General features: G+C 43.7%; 1 protein-coding gene across 10 annotated transcripts in view; it reads right to left on the bottom strand.

The window, feature by feature from the left end:
- Nucleotides 1–20,878, bottom strand: part of DLG1 (discs large MAGUK scaffold protein 1) — an 82,515-nt gene that overhangs the window by 60,856 nt on the left and 781 nt on the right. For all 10 annotated transcript variants that reach the window (XM_083612613.1, XM_083612612.1, XM_083612624.1 and 7 more), the window contains exon 3: nucleotides 19,198–19,364. In XM_083612613.1, the coding sequence (XP_083468739.1) occupies nucleotides 19,198–19,364 (167 nt within the window). The remainder of the gene's footprint in view (nucleotides 1–19,197; nucleotides 19,365–20,878) is intronic.

Raw genomic sequence — 20,878 nt, forward strand, 5'->3', positions numbered from 1 at the left:
GTTTCTTGGGGAAAGTATATTTAAATACCTTTTTAAGTTCATTATAGATCATTTCCCAGAATGCCTTAATCTTCGGGCAAGTCCACCAAAGATGAAAAAATGTACCTTCAGTTTCTTTACATTTCCAACATTTATTATCAGGCAAATGGTAAATCTTTGCAAGCTTGACTGGGGTTATGTACCACCTATATATCATTTTCATAATATTTTCTCTTAAGGCATTACATGCCGTAAATTTCATCCCGGTGGTCCACAACTTTTCCCAATCAGCAAACAAAATATTATGACCAATGTCCTGAGCCCATTTAATCATGGCTGATTTAACCGTTTCATCTTGTGTATTCCATTTCAGCAGCAAATTGTACATATTTGACAAATTCTTAGTACTGGGTTCTAACAGTTCTGTCTCCAATTTTGATTTTTCCACCTGGAAGCCAATTTTACTGTCTAGTTTAAACGCTTCATTTATTTGATGATAGTGCAACCAATCTCTCACCTTCCCTTTTAATTTCTCAAAGCTCTGCAATCTCAGTTTGTCCCCTTCCTTTTCCAAAATTTCCCAGTATCTTGGCCACTTGGACTCCATGTTTAATTTTTTAACTGCCTTAGCTTCCATTGGCGACAGCCACCTTGGAGTTTTATTTTCCAGCAAATCTTTATATCTAACCCAAACATTTAATAGTGCTTTTCTGACAATATGATTTTTAAAACTTTTGTGTGCTTTAACCTTGTCATACCACAAATATGCATGCCACCCAAAAATATTGTTAAAACCTTCCAAATCCAAAATGTCTGTGTTTTCAAGAAGCAGCCATTCTTTCAGCCAGCAAAAAGCTGCCGCTTCATAGTACAATTTAAAGTCTGGCAGGGCAAACCCCCCTCTTTCCTTTGAATCCGTTAATATCTTAAATTTAATTCTGGGCTTTTTGCCCTGCCAGACAAATTTAGATATATCTTTTTGCCACTTCTTGAAACAATCCATTTTGTCCATTATTTGCAATGCTTGGAACAAAAACAACATTCATTTTTATAACTGCAATTCGGCCTAACAAGGAAAGCTTTAAATTAGACCAAGTCTCCAAATCTTTTTTCACTTCTCTCCAAGTTTTTTCATAATTATCTTTAAACAAATTCACATTTTTAGCTGTCATATTTATACCCAAATATTTCACTTTTTTAACCACAGTCAACCCTGTCTCGTTCTGAAACCTTTCTTTTTCTATCTGTGTCAAATTTTTCTCCAAAACCTTTGTCTTTGACTTATTCAATTTAAATCCTGCCATTTGACCAAACTCTTGAATTATTTCCAAAACTCTTTTCGTGCTAGCTTCTGGCTCTAAAGCATCAATGAATAAAGTCAAATAAAAAGTATACATTCAAGCAAAATACAAAACAAAACAAAAAATAGTGAAATAAAGAAATAAATCCTGGCAGACATCAAAAGCCGTCAATAAACATTTTAGCCATTAGAAAACCAGTTCTATAACCTAAACTAAAGAGCTTGGACAAAAACAAACCATTAGCACATTAACAACCAAAAGCCAAGAGAAACACAGATTTTACCTAGTGCCCACAGGCTAGTGAACAAGATGCCAGGAGAACTCCCCTGCCGGGGTGGGGAGAGGGGAAATACAAAGGAAGATACACAGAGAAAAAGAAGTTTTCTCCAGAAAAAGGCCACCCACAAGCGAAGGTCCCTGAAGACGCTGGGCAGGTTCACAGGCCAAGAGGAAGTCCTTTGACAACCCATCTGCGACCATTTCTAAAGCCACCATTTAGAACTGTGCCCAGAAATGAGCCAGGAGCCAACAGAGTCCCCTGGAAGAGCCAAGCCAACAGGCTCATAACCACAGGCCCCTGGTCAACAGCCTGGATGCCCTGCTTGACCCAGCACAAGCCCTGAGGAAAGGGAGTCAGGATGTGACTCACGTGGGGACACCTGGCACGAGGCCATCCTGGAACCAAAGGGACCGCAGCTGATGCACCCAATGATGCTGGGAAAAGACATCCCGGTGGACCAGTCGCCAAGGCCGTCTAGGCATAGCCAGCAGGCCCGGGCTTTCCATCGAATCATTGAGGAGGGGCGGGGTGCTTGCGTGTGTGTTGAGAGGCCAACCCATCCCACCTTACCCAGGGGGGCACTGGCTGAATGGGGTGCCAGTGGATATTTATTTATTTCATAAAATTTCATTTAAAATTATATACTGCTTGGGTGTAGAAAAACTTCACAGCTTATCCCCACTGCGTGTTTCAGGTTGGAGACTGCCTGAGCACTCAAGCAAAATGGCCATGCTCTGCCTTTTGTTCAGAGCCAGGCGCTGGGAATTCAAGTGCTCTCTCTGCCCTGCGGCTCCCAGTTCTCCCTCTGCAGACAGAGTGCTGCCAACTCCAGCATTCACCCTCCCGTTTCAGTGCAGTGGGCAAATGGCAGTTTGCAGCCTTCCCGCCTCTTTTGCCCAGCAGTCTGAATCATTCTGAGAACAAAAGATGGCCAGGAGGAGGAAATCAGCTGTCACAGGGAAGAATCAGACCATGGAGCCAAGGGATTATTTAAAGAAGAAGACCAAGAGGAGGAGGAGGAAGAGGAAGAAGAGACCTTTCTCCTCCTTGATGGAATAAATATCTGAAGTTCTGCACAAGAACTGTGAAAGGCACACAACCATTGGCACTCAAGAAACAGCAGCTGGAGCTAGGAGCCATGTGTGGGTCACTGTTTCATTAGGCCAGTTACAGAAGCCAAAGATATGGTTCTTCCTTTCTGCCAAGACAGAGGATACTGCAAATGTGAGTAACACTGAAGTTGGGCTGGCGTTGGTACAGGTCAGGCTATAATACTGCTCACATGTCCTAGGCATGTTATTTCTTAGCCCGCTTGTGCAAAAAGCAAACCAGAAATAAGCCCTTCTAAGTAAGCTTCTCCATTTTGGGTTTGGCTTGCCTGGTCCTTCAACCACCACCGTTAGCACCGTTAACAGAGCATTTTAATCATTTCCCATGGACTGGATATGCTTCAGGAGTAACAGCAATAAACAACTGGGGGAGGGGACCTACAAACATTCCTTTCAAGCACCACTGGGACTCCCCAAGCTTCACTGGCCTCTGGGACCAGTAAGTTTAAAATGGTACTTTGGAAAAAGACACCCGCACACAGAGTGCTTGGGAGCAGATGCAGAGACAAACCTTGGCAGCCTTGTGGAAACCACAATGGAATGTGGAGATGCGCTGCACCTCACCCCAGGCCAATATGGGGAAGGGGAAACATCATGAAACCTCAACTTGTGCCCCCCCCAAAGTTATTGGTCCATCACTGGTGGGGAAGAGAAGGAAACACGAATCTGAAGTTGCAGGCAGCATCTATAACCTCTCCAGGGCAAGTTTTCTCCTGGCATATTAAACCTCCTCTGCTCACAACCAGCATGCAAAACACAGCCTGAGTGGTACGGAAAGTCATAGCTGCCATCCAGACACTCAGACACACTATTTATTCGTTTAAATTTCCACAAGGTCTCAGGGCAGGTAACAACTATTTTAAAACACAACATTAAAATCTGTTACAACAAATCATGGTCAAAAGCATAGGGTGGGTCCAAATATGTCTCAGGTGTCAAAAGCCAGGGAAAAGAGGTGCATCTTCAGCATATAACAAAAGCTACGCAACAAAGGTGCCAGACACACCTCTCTGTGAAGGGACTGGCTATTCAGCCACTAAATTAAAGGGTCCGCCTAGCACTGGGTACTTGCAGGCCACACTGGAAGTTGGAAGAGCTAATCTACAAACTGCTGAGATTTCACATGAAACATGCACCCAACAGGAAGATTTTTTAAAAAGAATGGAGCTGAGCATTTTTGCCATTCCCCAAGAGGGGCAGCTGTGAGGCAGCTGCCTGAAAACTCTTTATTGCCTTCCTGCAACCCTCTCCCCCATTTCCCTCCCAGTGCCAACCCCAAAGCTGCCTTCCAGACATTTCACTTTCCCTGCAAGATTTCAGTTGCAAGTCAGTCCTCAAAAACCCTGGCTGGGTCAACTGAACTTGCCTGGAGATCCTCTCAGAGGCAAAATGCATGCTTCAGCTGTTCTCTCTCTAAAGTATCTGGAAACCAATTGCAGCCTGGGGTATCTCAACCCACATTGTTATGAGGAAACCCCCAAATACTGGGTAATAACATGCATTTCACTTTTTTAAAAATGAGGGAAGAAAGAAAAGCCATCAAGTCAATCCAAATGGATGCTCTGCATTAAAGGTCACTATGGCCCCTTCACTGCTCCATCACAGTTTGTCAACACAGCCCCCAAAGCCCTCAGGTGTTCCCCCAGGGACCTCAGGATGCTTCCATTCCAACAGACAGAACCCTTGATAGCCACAGAATAAAGCAGGAGCAAAACATTTAAGATGGCAATTAATAGAGCTACTTCCTGCTGTAGAAACCTTTTTATTCCTATAAGCCACCCCAGGAGCTCAATAAACAAAAGAACAGGGTATGAATATCACAAAGTAAAAACGGTAACTACAAAAACATGCCGTGCTTTGCCAGGGCAGTGCTTCAGCCTTCCCCCGAGGTTTTTCTACTCTGCCTTTTAATTGTTCTCCTGCAGAGGGTGCGTGTGCAATATCCCTCTTCCACAAGGCACACAGACCGAGCAGAGATCGCAGCTGCCTGCCTGCCTGCCTGCCTGCCTGCCCCCAGCACGTCACCAAAAGCATATGACTTAATCCCATCCCATGGCATAATTCTATTGCTACAGATCCCATTAACAAGGAGATGCTGCTAATTTATTTAGATGTGCCAGAGGTTCGCCAGAAACCCCGTTCGGACCCACCTTGCATCCAAACATTAAAGAGACAGTGTTGTTGCTGCATGCTACTTTGCAGTGGCACAGCACTGGAGAAAAGCAATCCACGTTTTTTGTGCTAGGAGACATCTTTTCAGACCCAGGACACCTCCATCATTCAGCAACCGAGATTCAAGAAGAATGCTTTTGGAAAGAAGGGCTTGCTGCCTGCCTTGGACGTGTGAGTCCATGATCCTCTCAACAGAAAGCTGAGACAGAAAAACAGCACGGAATTATTTTTCGTGGCAGAAGTCCCCACCGCCTGTGGGATCGAGCTGAAGAGGTCCATGTGTCCCTTTCCAAGAGGGTGGCTCCCTCTTCAGTTAGAGAAAAGGCATCAGCATGAAGAGAACCCTGCAAGGGCTCCCTTTTGGAATCCTCTTGGCCAAAAATCTCCAGGGAGGGGAGCAGGAAGGGAGGGAGAGAAGGGGATGAGGCAGTTCCACCTGCTGCAGGCAAAGTAAGCTCCGCTACCTCCTCCATAAGGATGAAAGCGGCTCATCTGGCTGCAGCCACTGCTCCGTTGATGCCAGATGCTGAGGGGGAGGGGCAAAACGCTGCAGCAACCGACCCATCATCGCAGGGGGCACACACAAGCACACGCCAGAGAGAGAGAAGCTCCAGCAAGCACATTTCAGACTGTAGCAGGAACTTGGAAATCCAAGTAAATGCAGCCAACTTCAAAATATCCAGCCACTCGCTGCTCATTTCCTGGTCCTGTTACTTCTGTCTACCTGGAAGGCAGGGAGGGCTGGCACCTGGAACAGCCAACCAATATATGGGGCATCCTGAAGCTGTCTCTCTTGGAGCCCATTTCCATTGGTGAATGGAGACATCGGGTATCAGCAGAGGTTTCATTGCAATGGCAGGGCAACGGAGGGGCAGCCGTGTTAGTGGGTAGCAAAGAACGATGTTAATTATTGCAGCCTGCATATGTGGAATGCTTCACAGTGAATCAGCACCAGGAATGAAAAGCTGACATCAATGTGGGCAGCCATGAATCACCCAGACATTCCCATCAGAATAAAAGGGGCTTCCCTTCTCTCCACTGTGCCTTCATTTCCAGCCCACAGACTGCAGTAAGAGTTATTAGCACTGCAGGGTCCTGTTAAATCTATCCTGCCTTACAGCCAGTTTCGCAGGGCTGGACAATGGCTTTGGGGAGCAGGATTTATTGCTGAGACTAGATAAGGATTTGAAATAAAAGGGCAATCCAATAGCAATATTCACTGCTGCCTTAAAGAAATTGCAGGAGAGAGGATTTATTGTTTCATCTGTCACCTCAAACAACAAGCTCTTGCACTTAGACCTGGAACTGGCAGAGCTGACCGCTCATCTGACCGTTATGCTGCCGCCTAAGGGGGGACCATCTATCAGCACATGGCACTTTTGATGCAGGGTCCCTGCCTGCACTGCTTTGGAACAAAAACAAAGGGAAGCAGCCAGGGCAAGGCAATGTGGTGCCCCCCCTGCCCCTCCGATCACCAAGTCTAGAAAACAGACACAACCCTCCCAAGGACAGTGTGGCCGTGGAAAGGGTAAAAACAGGCAGAAGTTCAATCCCACTACACTGCTAACTTCTCAGAATAGTTTGGGCCAGCTTTGAGGGGCTAGTTTAGTTCTTTTGTGCTTCTCCCCCTAGGAGGAAGAGGGCTTTTTTAGCCTAAAGTGCGCTGGCAGCACATATTTGGTCCAAGCATGGCTGTTTTATTCCAGGACCAGTTATTTTACTTGGGCTCAGGCAGCCCTCCTAGCCAGGTACACACACAGAAGAGGGGGAAGAGGACCATGGGCTTACACCTGAACTGCATGTGATTCCTTCTCTCTCCAACAGGGAACCTCTTCAGCTTCAGGAACACCTTGGAAGCCAAGTGATGGACTAGAGGGCCACATCCAGTACACAACAACTGGCAGTTAATGTGCGTATCATTTTCACAAACACCGCAGGCGGATCATTCCACATGGTTTTAGAATAAATGATTTAGACTAATTGCCCTCAAAATAGGAACACTGCAGATCTTTTTTTCAAATGCCTGGTGTGTTTCCATTTGAGTTCATCCATACCTATTCTGCGAAGGCCTGCTTTCTAAAATAACATAACAGTCAGACAGGCTCTCCAAGATTTAGCCAACCTGGGCAAACGGCATAAAAGGAACAGGATGCGGTCCTTGGGTCCATACAGTGTTGGGGGTGGGGAATCACAAGCTCTCAGCCCATTTTCTTGGATGATGCCTCAGGACCCACCTCAGGACCCACCCCACCAGGCACACCCAGAGAATGCATTTGAGGCACATTAAGAGGTTGTCTTGCCTAACAATACGATGGACAAAGACTCCCACTTCAGCAAGGCAAGTCAATGGCTGCCTTGCAAACATCCGCTTGTCCAAAGGACTTGCTCACAATCATTCAAACCAGTAGGATACCAATGCATAGATGATTTTGCCATCTTTTCTAATTGAAATCAAAGCAGCCAATACAGTGGTACCTCGGGTTAAGAACTTAATTCGTTCCGGAGGTCTGTTCTTAACCTTTAAGAACTGTACCACTTTAACTAATGGGACCTCCCGCTGCCACCGCGTGATTTCTGTTCACATTCTGAAGCAAAGTTCTTAACCCGAGGTACTATTTCTGGGTTAATGGGGTCTGTAACCTGAAGTGTCTGTAACCTGAGGTACCACTGTACATGGAACTCTGCCGGACTGATATTGCCTATACTAGAAACGTATATGGTTCACAGGAAACCATGGTCCACAACACATCTCTAAAGCCAGCTTTAGAAACAGAAAATGCATATACAAGTAGAATTTGTCTCACAGGAAAAGAGGCCCGTTTAATTCATGGAAAGTGTATAATAATCAACAGTGACACTATGCTAAAGCCCTGAAGTACACGTCTGATTCTGTGACATCTGGTTATAAGGAACTGGGGGCTTGTGCCGGATGGTTTAAGGTTGCCGGCTCCCTCCAGCAGGATCAGCCTCTGAGGGGCTGCTGCTCCAAGGGGAGAGAAGATGCGGCAGCAGCTGCAGCAAGAGAGGCTTTGGGGGGAGTGCCCCATTTTTGGAATTCCCTTCTTAAAAGAGGTTCAGTGGCACCCTCTTCATTTTCTTCTCAGCATCAGCTGAAATCCAGGCCTTTTCATTCTATTTGGTTTTAATTCTGATTGTTCCATCTGCTGTAATTAGCTATTTGCTGTGTTTTTAATATTATACTTTGTGAACAGCTGAGAGCTCCAGCTGAAGAGTGGCTAATATAGGTTTGAAATCAATAAAGCTGGAATAGGCTTACAAAAGATTATGGAAGCAATTCTGGGGCCAGCATGACACTTTAGGTCTCTCTAGGTACGTATAAGTGACTCAAGATGAGACTTCAGTGAAAAAGGTTGCAAAGTCACAACAAAGGGCTACAAAGTTTTCAACATTACGAATACAAAAGTTTGGCATAAATAGAAGATGTTTATAAACCTCTGAAAGTTTTCGTCCTTATTTATTATATCTAGATGCTTTCCTGCCCTGATATTTCTGAGCACACATGAGAGAAAGTGATCATATTATTGCAATAATCTCATCCAGACACAGTGAGGATGCTCACAGCTCCTCTTCTGCCTTCCACAGAGAATCAGCCACCTGCAAACTGCTATTGCAAAGGGCCCACAATTCCTTTCTTCCCATTGCTCAAAATGGATGCAACACATCCAACCCTTTCATTTTCCTCACAGTGGATGTCAGAACAAGACATGCCTTTTGCCAGCAGCAGAGGGCAGCATGTCTTCTCTATTCCTGAACACACTCCAGAACCATAGAATCACAGAATCACAGGGTCAGGACTGGTCTCTTCCCTGACACACAGAATGGCAGAGGTGGGAGGAACGCCCCCCCCCCCGGTCACATCGAGTCCACCTTTCTGCAATGCAGAAAACAGAACCATCTTAACCAAAGGTAGGCACTTTTCAGCATATTTACACAATAAATACACACGGTCCTTTGTTAGGGTGCCTTATAAATGAATAAAAACTTACATTGCAAAGTAAATAGAACAAAAATATAATAGTGGAAGAATGCAGACATTTTATCACAAATTTATGCCCTAAAACTCCTGAATTGGTGGGCTAGGCCTTCAAGCCGGTGGTGGATGGTGGCCATTGGACCTGGTGGGGCCTCAGGAGGCCACAGACAGTGCAGTGGTCGACTTGCTCTGGGTTTCTCCAAACCTCCTTCCATTGCAAAGATACTGTGCACACGTAAGCATTGCAATTGTACAAATGTGTAACCATTTAAAAGGAAAGGACATATATAAAAAATAAGAATTCATTTCCACTGAATTTGGGGATCAAACCTGGGACTGTAGCTGCAAAGCACGTTCTCTTTCCCCAAAGGTCTAACAGATGGAACTTGGGAGTTTAACTTAAGCGTTAGTTATGCGCTTGGTATCCTACGGTCCCCAAGAAACCACCTCCCTTCTGTATTTGAGTTGTTTGAAATATTATTTATATTAAACAATGGTGGCCAGGATCTAAACTTTAGCTTCAAGATGTGTAAATGTTAGCAAAGGTATAAGATGTCATACTTCAGAAGCAGAGGTGTTGAAAACAATTATAAAATACTGACGGTATAGTAGGGGAGGGAGAGATGCCAAGGTGCGGTGCTGTTTCTTGATCATCAAGATTTTGAAAGACGCTTCTGTTTTGGAGACTACCAGTCTTTATACCAGCTACAGTCATCACGGCAAAAATGCAAGTTAATATTATATGGCAAAGAAACTGCCACAACTCACAATAAAAGGTATGTCTGACACCTACATTATTTAGCTCCTGAAGAATGCCGAAGACACACCTCTTTACCCTGGCATTTGACAAATGAAATGTCTATTACCCACCTTATTACTGTGATTGTTAAGTTGTGTAAAACTGTTGTAAATACTGTGTTTTAATGTTATAACCTGCCCTGCGACCTTACGGTGAAGGACGGGTAATAAGCAGTTATAATACTAACGATAACAGTAGCTCCCAACTGTTACATTAGGCCCGTTGTAATCAATAGACAAGTTACTTTCCAGCGGGTTTTCTCTGTCTCAGGCTCACTATCGCTAAGACATCAGGAAGAGCTACAAAAATGCAAGGCTGCCCTATGACTAATCAAGGCTTTTCATTTGCTTCAGGTGCTTATAACAGAATGTGATAAAACATAGGGATATTGATAAGGGAAGGCAATCTGAACATTAGGTTCCTTCTACATAATTATATTGGTATTATAATAGTGAGGTATCACTGACAGCTAAAGAAAAATCTGCTCCTCACCAATATTAAAAATATCTAAATGGAAGATTCATGTTCCAAGAACAGGGTGCAATATGCTGAAAACCACAACACACACATGCGAGACAAAATAAGTTACGGAAATGTAATTTTAAAACATACAGAATCCTTTTGTAGCATACTGAACAACTGATTACTTTGAGTAATACAGAGATTGAACTGATGTGATTAAACCACTTATTTGTAATCTTCTTAGAACAGATGGTATTTTTAGTGCCCCAGATGTTAAATTTATGGTTAATATTATGATTACCTGGGAAGTTTTGTTGTTTCAAAAGTGTGAAAATTAAAAAAGGAACAGCATAATCTATTTTCAGTATATTTTATATGCTTTTCTTTTACATGTTTTTAATTTTCTTGACTGTTTTGAAATGTTGCAATTTTATTAAACGATGGGTTATACATTTCTTAAAATAAATAATACATGACCTGAACGCTTCATTCTGCGCGGCACCAGCTCACACTGCTTGAGACAAGTTGCTAAACCCCAGAACACCACCCTGTTATAGAGATTGAAGTCAAAACCTCTTGGAAGGTTCACTATTAAAGCTCAGAGCTTGGACGGTCCAGAGAAGTTTTCCTACTCAGGGACTGACACTCTAAATGTGCAATGCCAGTTATCTTAATGACATCAAGCCTGGATCCAACACAAATGCAACACTCACTTAGACATTCCCTGAGCTCAAAACAGAACTCTAAGATAAAACTGTCAGGCAAAAGACGAGACTTCATCTGTTTCAGCCATCAAGGCAAAACCCTTTGAAGACGACATTTGCGCAAACAGAGAGTAGGTATCAAAGGATGCATTCATTTTCCTACCATAAGAAAAATTCACAGGCTTTCACATCTATTGCTCTAAAAAGCCATCACCTGTAAACTGCCAAGATACTCTCATTAAAAGTTGTCAGATTCTATTCTCACATGCAGACTTGATGAAGTAGTTTTCATTTCATTCCAATGACTGTGCTTGCTGAAGGCAGAATTACGGGGGTGGGGATGGGCTTTTAAGCGTCTCACAGGAAGAAAAAGGTCTTCAATAGTACAGAGCACGCCAGTCCTCTCTCAGCCCAACTTTTGCGGGACCCCCATTCTGCTTCCCCAAGTCAGGACGCTTGGCTGTTTGCAAGAGATGAGGAAGACTGACCATTGTAAAGCACTGGCCAGCGTCAGCACAGCCAAGATGCCCCTGGACAACATGGAACCTTTGTGTCACAGGACATTTAAAAATGGAATCCCAATAAAGCTTCCTCAGATTAAGATAACCATTAAAAAGGGAAGATTAAAGGTTATGTAAAAGTAGCATATGAGTTCTATTCTGAGAGTTCAAGCAAAGCAGCAAGAAGATGCTAGCATTTGTATGCATTCAATACCATAAAGTATTAAGTTGAAGAGAAAATACAACCATTTACATGCACTCGTTTTGTGTCCTGCTAAGCAAGCTAAGATATCTCAGAGGAGGCTTGAAATGAAATTCTCCCTACAAAAAGTTGCAAAGCATGGAAGTTAACATACGGCTTCCCACAAACATAGCCACAAGCCCTGCTGAAACTCCGTCTCTTACCTTGGTGGTTACAATGCAAAGGCAGTCCATTGCTCCACACAGCCAGTTAGCTTACTTTAAGTCCATTATTTGGCCTGTGGTTGTTTACTGAAAACTGTGGTGGGGGGAGAGAATGAGGGGGGAAGAAAGAAAGGGGGGTCAAAGCATCAAGACCTTTCGCAGGATGCAGCCAAGGAAGAAAGAACCCAATAGGCAGAAACACGTTGGGAAATGAGAAAAGCTCCCTAGAAACAAACAACTGTAGAGGAAGGGGGCTTTTCCAATGTGCTCCAAATTATTCCTGAGGTTTACAATTAACCTGCTTCTTCATGCAGTTTGCTCCAGCGCTCCCTGTTCTAAAGATGGCTTGATGGATGAGATTCAAAGCTGTATTTAATTAAACATATTTTGAATAAACCGCTGAATAAAAAAAAATCTCTCCCTCCCCAACGAAGCATTCCAGCGAATGAAAGCTACAGTTACATGCAAAGGTTTCCCCCATTAAACAATTTCAGCATCTGGAGTCAATAAGATAACAGATGGAATATTCCATGTAGAATTTCTGAAGGGGTGGGAAGTGAAAACAGAGCTTAGGAAGACAAACAACAAAGCTTGATTTTAACTATTTTTAGCACTTGCCCGTCTTGAATGTACCAGATTTCACAGGGTGTGGCTCAAAGGCAGCACCTGCTGGCACACGGAAGACCCCGATTTCTTCCCAATCCAAAGGGCTCAGGCAGCAGGGCTGAGAATCAGTACTGAGCAAGACCGACTAGCGGTTTGTCTCTGCCTAAGACAACTTCTGCCTATGTCTAAATGATTCCAGAATTATTATTATTATTATTAAGTAAACACTAAAAAGACTCAGGAGCTGCTACAACCAGACCAACAGCACTCCTGCAAGCTTTGCTGATCACAGTGCAGGACAAAGTCACAATTTACATAAACTGTGTGCTCTATCCAGTAGACCCAGTGAGATTCATGGCCATGGCTAATTGAGGTCCAGTAATTTAAAGGGGTCTACTGTGAGTGCAACTTCGTTGGCAGATGAGGAACCCAGTGACTCTGACCCTCTGGGCTACCGAGGCTGGCAGCCAGGCTGAGCTCTCCTCCTCCCTCACCTTGCATAGACCAGACCCGCGTGACCCTGAACGATGGAGAGATCCGGAGTTCACTGTGCAGGAACCGAGTCCATGTGGGTGTCTGCGCTAAGATGACAAAGTTGCTCCACAGGTGTGAGTGGGAGCCCCTCTTAGCACCACTGACAAAGTGTTAAGTTACCAAACTTAAAAGGAACAAGACACAGACTTGAAGGAGGAGGGATACTCAGCAGAGCCTCTCCTCCCCCTTCCCTGTCTAACTGCTGCCTGTTGAATCTTACCCTTTCTAGGTCACCAACCAGTCCAAGAAACAAGGGGGACACTGAGTATATGATCAATAGTTAAATCCCGGGATCCTGGACCAGCGCACCTTGTACCTCCAGCAAATCCCTTGCAATTTACAGAGCATCAAGCCTGCTCTCCAGACCTCTGCTTCTCCCTGAGAACAAGGCAAGTTCCCGGCTTTACTAACTCTGGTCTTCCAACTAGGTGGAACCCAAAGCCACCTAGATGCACAGGAATTCCTCAGACCTGAGACTGGCAAACACACACAAACCTCACTGGTCCAATTATGAAACTTTATTAAGAGTATACAGTGGTGCCTCAGTTTTGAAACAGCTTGGTTTCCAAACAACTTGGAAATTCAACACCGCAAACTCGGAAGTCAGTGTTCCGGTTTGCAAACTTTGCTTCGGAAGCCAAAGGTGCTCCTGAGCTTCCGTTTGTACTGATGCACGGCTAATTTGCACACACACACACACACACACCGCGCATTGTAATTGAAGCCTTCTGTTTCCGTTCTGAGGTGATATTTGGTGCTTTCGTTTTTGCTAATTTTTTTGCTTTTGTTTTTGTGAGTGTGGCTTGCTCTTCGTTTTATGGGACTCTGACGTGACTTGTTTTTGTGACTGGAACCCAGTTCAGCTACTGATTGATTGTGTGACTGCGGAAATGGATAAAAGCCCCCCATCCAAACAATGACTATCATCAGTGCAGGTAAGAAAAAGAATTAATTTTAATTTTTATCATCTACAAGACTGTTTTATTTATTTTATAGTACCGTACATTGATTATTGTTTTGATTTTATGGATCAATGATCTTGTTTCATAGCAAAATTAATGTTAAATTGCTGTTTTAGGGGCTGTTTTTAAAAGTCTGGATGGGATGCAGGTGGCGCTGTGGGTAAAAACCTCAGCGCCTAGGACTTGCTGATTGCATGGTCGGCGGTTTGAATCCCCGCGGTGGGGTGCGCTCCCGTCGTTCGGTCCCAGCGCCTGCCAACCTAGCAGCTCGAAAGCAGCCCCAGGTGCAAGTAGATAAATAGGGACCGCTTACCAGCGGGAAGGTAAACGGCGTTCCATGTGCTGCGCTGGCTCGCCAGATGCAGCTTGTCACGCTGGCCACGTGACCCGGAAGTGTCTGCGGACAGCGCTGGCTCCCGGCCTATAGAATGAGATGAGCGCACAACCCTAGAGTCTGGCAAGACTGGCCCGAAGGGAAGGGGTACCTTTACCTTTAAAAGTCTGGAACGGATTAATCCATTTTGCATTACTTTCGATGGGAAAATGCGCCTTGGTTTTGGAACGCTTTGGTTTTAGAACAGACTTCCGGAACGGATTACGTTTGGGAACCAAGGTACCAGTGTATTAGAAAGAGTATACAAGGAATTTTGGGGCTGGCCTAATTGGCCAGCGGTTTATAGCCGGGTGGGTGGGGCACAGGGAAATGTCTTGCAAAGGCAGGCAGCAGCGTCTAGGACATGGGTGTCAAACACAAGGCCCGCGGGCCGAATCCGACCCGCCAGACCTCGTCATGTGGCCCGTGTAGCCGCCGCCAGCTGCCAGCCTTTACCTTTTATTCTCGCTTTTTTTTTTTTGACACAAGAAAGCCGCCTCTTCAGCGCATGCGTGGCAGCCTACAAGCCAGAGAACGTCTGCCCTCTAGCGGCGCCGGCCGTTCTACACAGGAAACCTCCACTTTACATGCATTCAGGAAACCTCCACTTGTTTTTATATTGAGCGCATGCCATCCTGTGATGTAACTGAATGCAGTGACAATAATTTATGATAATAAAGAGTGGACACACAGTCCTACAGATACAACCGGCCCTTTGAGGGTGACCAAACTGCTGATGCGGCCCCCGGTGAATTTGAGTTTGACACCCCTGGTCTAGGATGTGGCTTGTTTTAATAACGTGTAGCCTAAGGCTGGATTTGAAAGAAGGTCCTGCTGCTCCTCGCACTTTTTTGGAAACAGTCCTTCAGGCTTTTGTGCTCCAAAATCCTGCCACGTCTGTCTAAGGAGAGGACTTATGTGTGGTGGGTGAGAAATTCGCCTTGGATTTCTAATTTGAACTTCCTGAAACAATATGTGAGCTGAAATGCATCCTTCTTTCAGAATCTACACTTCCCCAAATTTTGTGGTGCGTTTCCCCAACCGACTATTAAGGGAGCGTAAGACAAATGCTGATATTAGTGAAAATGACACACAAAAACACATTATGCGTCTTGCATGACAGAGTGTTGCATGCATGACAGCTGAACAGAAGTCATGGGCGTGTGTCAAGAGCAATGAGCTCTTGGTCCTCCATGTACAAGTTTCTTCAGCTGGAGAAATTGAGACGGGCTGGACAGATGTGAGGATGAGGCCCCCAAGGACGTGGTAGCAACATGCCACTCCCAGGATGACAGCTCCTCTGCCGCCACAGAGATGGAGGTTCTCAGGAAAGGAAGGGAATGATTCCTCAGAAGGAACTCTTGGAGGATGAAGCACAGCATGCTCACACGCCGAGCATATGCCTCTGGATTTGTGACAGGCCAGCACCCAGGCCTGCAGCCGCAGTACATTAGGGATAGATAAGTCACGGTGTGGTCCTGGAAGCAAAATTTAGGTTGCTAGGTAGAACGTTGGAATATGGTACCTCCAAGGTATTTTGCATGTACAGCCAGAAGGACAAGCAGAGTTAAGGGATATCCATGTACCTTGGTTCTCAAACGCCTTGGTACCCAAACAACTTGGAACCCAAACACTCGGTAGTGGCGCCCGCCCTGTGGAACGCCCTCCCATCAGATGTCAAAGCGATAAACATCTACCTGACATTCAGAAGACATCTGAAGGCAGCCCTGTTCAGGGAAGTTTTTAATATGTGACATTTTAGTGTATCTTTCATCTTTGTTGGAAGCCGCCCAGAGTGGCTGGGGAAACCCAGCCAGATGGGCGGGGTACAAATAATAAATTATTATTATTATTATTATAAACCCGGAAGTTAGTGTTCCAGGGTGCGAACTTTTATCGGAAGCCAAACATGCTCAGTTTTGAGTGTTACGCTTCTGTTTTGAGTGTTACACTGAGGTCTGTCTGTTTTTGCAGCTCTTTTTGTTTTGTTTTTGTGACTGTGTGGAAGCTAGTTCAGCTGATTGATTGATTGATTAATTGACTGAAGTACATTGTTTATTGCTTTCATTTTACGGATCAGTGGTCTTGTTAGATAGCAAAATTCATGTTAAATTGCAGTTTTAGGGGTTGTTTTTAAAAGTCTGGTTAAGAAAGTGAAATACCTAGGGGTTAACATGACTGCTAAGAATGTGAATTTATTTAAGGATAACTATGAAAAATGTTGGAAGGAAGTGAAAAAGGATTTAGAAATATGGTCAAACCTGAAGCTATCATTGCTAGGCCGAATTGCTGCGATAAAGATGAATGTATTGCCAAGGATGCTGTTTTTGTTTCAAACATTGCAAATTTTGGATAAAATGGAGTGTTTCAAGAAGTGGCAGAGAGATATCTCTAGATTTGTCTGGCAGGGCAAGAAGCCTCGAATAAAATTCAAGATATTAACTGATGCTAAAGAAAGAGGTGGATTTGCCCTGCCAGACTTTAAACTTTATTATGAATCAGCCGCTTTTTGCTGGCTGAGAGAATGGATGCTTCTTGAGAACACTGACGTGTTGGATCTAGAAGGCTTTAACAATGTTTTTGGGTGGCATGCATATTTGTGGTATGATAAGGTCAAAGCACATAAAGCGTTTAAAAACCATATTGTCAGAAAAGCACTTTTTAATGTTTGGATAAGATATAAGGACTTGCTTGAAAATAAAACCCCAAGGTGGTTGTCACCAATGGAAGCCAAGGCTCAGAAAAAGCTCAATATGGAGGCCAAATGGCCAAAATATTGGGAAATTTTGGAACAAGAGGGAGACAGATTAAATTTGCAGAGTTTTGAAAAATTTAAAAATAGAGTGCGAGATTGGCTTCATTATTACCAGATAATGGAGGCATAACGTGGACCAAAAAATTGGCTTCCAGGTGGAAAAATCAAAATTGGAAACAGAACTGCTAGATCCTAAAATTAAGAACTTGTCAAGAATGTATAACTTGCTGTTGAAATGGAATACTCAGGATGAAATGGTAAAATCTGCTATGATTAAATGGGCACAAGATGTTGGACACAATATTATGATGGCTGACTGGGAACAGTTATGGACCACAGGTATGAAGTTCACGGCATGTAATGCCTTAAGAGAGAATATAATGAAAATGATCTACAGGTGGTACATGACACCAGTCAAGCTTGCAAAAATCTACCATTTGCCCGATAATAAATGTTGGAAATGTAAAGAGACTGAAGGTACATTCTTTCACCTTTGGTGGACGTGCCCAAGGATTAAGACTTTCTGGGAGATGATCTATAATGAAATGAAAAAGGTATTTAAATATACCTTTTTGAAAAAAACAGAGGCCTTTCTCCTGGGCATGGTCGGCCAATTGGTGTTAAAGAAGGATAGAACTTTCTTTATGTATGCCACAACAGCAGCAAGAATACTTATTGCAAAGTACTGGAAGACACAAGATCTACCCACCCGGGAAGAATGGCAGATGAAGGTGATGGACTACATGGAACTGGCGGAAATGACTGGCAGAATCCAAGACCAGGGAGAAGAGTCGGTGGAGGAAGATTGGAAGAAATTTAAAGACTATTTACAGAAACATTGTAAAATTAATGAATGTTAGAAGGATGTTGGAATGATGTTATGTGGCTTTAGCAGAAATGATACAAAGGATTTGGGAAAAACTGACTGTTAATTGGTGAAAGGAGGGAAAGTAAAGCTACATTATACTAAGATAAATTACAGGACTAAAATTTGAAAAGATGGAAAGGATTTGCTGAGATAGATAATCGAATTAGAATACAAAAAAGGGAGGTGTGAGGAGGTCAAGGAAATAAGCTAATGAAAGATAAGTAATGGGAAGATTTGTTGTATTTTTCTTTGTTTTTTTTTTTGTTTAATGGATTTTATTTTTCTGTTTTCTCTTTTTTTGTATCTCATCCTTTTTTCTTTATTTATTGTGATGTGTGGTATTGTTTTTTGTTTAAAATGATGTTTTTTACTTTTTCTTTTTGTAACCCTTAAAACTTTAATAAATATTATTTTTAAAAAAAGAACGTGCAGCAGGAACCAGCTGCCTCTCTAAGAAGGTCTTGAAAGATCATGGGGGCTGTCACTTCCTACATCAAAGAGGACACAGAATCAAACAAACTAGGCATCCCAGAAGGGGTAGACTCCCCCTTGGATCATTCTGAGGGGCAAAACAGAATGCTAAGCTGGAGAGACCCTCAGTTTGATCAATTTTATCACATATAACATCAGGTGACTATCTCAACTTGAAGGTGTTAAACATTCTTAAGCATCATCTGAGAGTCAATCCTACTCCAATGTGAAACAGAAGCAGGCTGGATAATGAAGACATGCTGTTGCCCAAGAACAAAACTGAGAGAGACCGGATGGCACTGTAAGCCTTCACTGCAAACAATAAAATCCAAAAATGTATGTGCCTTTGTTTTACAAGTTCTTTCCAGATTGCTCACTTCCACCTTTGGCAACACAGAGAACATTCCACATCCCTCCATAACCTCAGTGGAGCAACAGATGACAAGGTACTCTTGTGGACATTTCCACTGGAACAAACAACTATTACATACTGTTATCTCTTGATGCCACAAAAACTCAGAGAGTTTTGTAGGTTGATTAAACTGAAGGACAGCAACATTCCTCAAATTCCACCAACTAGCAAGCTTCATAAGCCTGGGTTCCCCACATATTTCTAGTCACTGAGACACAATTGTTCACTCTTCAATGACTTCTATATGGAGAAACAGGAAGACTGTACAACTTGGAAGAAGTGAGGGCTGGTGGGTACACCCTGCCTGACCCCCGTTTCCAACTCTGGTGTTTCCAGCTCATTGTCCAAACAGAAAAATACTGCAGATTCCCTGCCACACAAGGATACAAGCTTGGCAACCATCACTCTTTGATTTACTGTCAAAGTGACCACATGTCTGTACAGGAGATCTAGATCTAAGAATGGCCATCCCATTGGCTCAAGAGCCAGAGCAAACATTTTAAAGTCATACCTCTGTGGTTGGGCTAAGGCTGCTTGGCAGTGTTTCAGAAGTCACTGTTGTGCTTGGAAGGCTGGAGAAGTCCCACGTATTCACAGGCTGTACAAATTCAATCTGCTTTGAGCGATCAACACTTTTGGGATTGTCAAGTAAAGTCACTTCATAAAATTCTTGAATATCTGGAGAGTGAGAAAATATGGTTCAGCACTTGATTTTCAGAAGAGATACTGTATGCAGTTGTTGCTTTCTACTTGACCTTCCTTCCACCTTCAATTTATAATCAGATCTCCATCAGAATAAGGGAGCATCTTGTGAGCAAAAACACCAGCGCCACATGGCACAGACATGCTAACTGTCAGTGGCAGAACTTACAAAGCCTGTAAAGAAAGCACAACTTTAGGATATACAGCCAATTATACAAGATGGGGGGGCAGTAAACTCTTAGAATGAGAAAACCATTCCAGGCTTTCTAGCATCTACCTGAGAGTTCCCATGGAAAAGAAATGTGAAATTGCTAAGCTTCTAACAGAAAAAATTAACTGAGATCAGCCTCCACACCTGAGGACTGGAAAGCAGCCAGTGTAACACGAATGACTGAAATCATAAGATAGGGGACACCTGGCTTATCAGTTGTCATGTGAAAAGGATCCAGGGGTAGACCACAAGCGTAACGTGAGTCAACAGTGTGATGCAACAGCAAAAAATGTTAACGCTATTCTAGGCTGCATCAACAGAAGTTGAGTGTCCAGATCAAGAGAAGTAATAGTCCCACTCTGTTCCACCTGGGTCAGACCCCACCTGGAGTCCAGTGTCGTTCTGGGCCCCACAATTTAAGAAGGATGCGGACAAGCTGGAATGTGTGCAGAGGAGGGCGACCAAGATGATCAAGGGTCTGGAAACCAAGCTTTATAGGGAGCAGTTGAAGGAGCTGGGTATGTTTAGCCTGGAAAAGAGGAGACTGAGAGGAAATATTTCAAGGGCTGTCATATGGAGGAGGGAACAAGATGGTTTTGTCTTGCTCTTGAGTGCAGGACTCAAACCAATGGTTTCAAGTTACAAGAAAGGAGATTCCAACTAAACATCAGGAAGAGCTTTCTGACACTTAACATTAATATTAATAATTATTTTATTATTATTTGTATGCCGCGCATCTGACTTGGTTGCCCCGGCCACTCTGAGCAGCTCCCAATGGAATATTAAAAACACGATAAAACATCAAACATTAAATCTTCCCTCAACAGGGTCAGATAGTTGTTTATTTCCTTGACATCCGATGGGAGGGCGTTCCACAGGGCGGGTGCTCTTTGACAACGGAAAGAGGTTGTGGACTCACCTTTCTTGGAGGTTTTTAAGCCGAGGTTGGGTGGCCAACTGTCATGGATGTTTTGGCTGAGATTCCTGCATTGCAGGAGGTGGGACTAGATGACTCTGGGGGTCCCTTCCAACTCTACAATTCTATGATTCTATTCTATGAAGCAGAAGCAACAGGCTTCTGCAAGGAAAAAGTCTGTCTCACAAACTATGCTCTTTCCAAGAGCATCAACAGGGAGGCAGACAGAGGTGATCTGACTGACATTGTGTACTTTGATTTTTAAATTTTTTTTACAAGATACTTCTTCAAAGACCTTTGAGTAAACTTAGCAATCATGGATTAAGAGGAGAGGCCCTTTGTGGATTAGGAGTTGGCTAAATG

This window comes from Podarcis filfolensis, assembly GCF_964270895.1.
Source record: "Podarcis filfolensis genome assembly, chromosome: 5".
NCBI lineage: Eukaryota > Metazoa > Chordata > Lepidosauria > Squamata > Lacertidae > Podarcis > Podarcis filfolensis.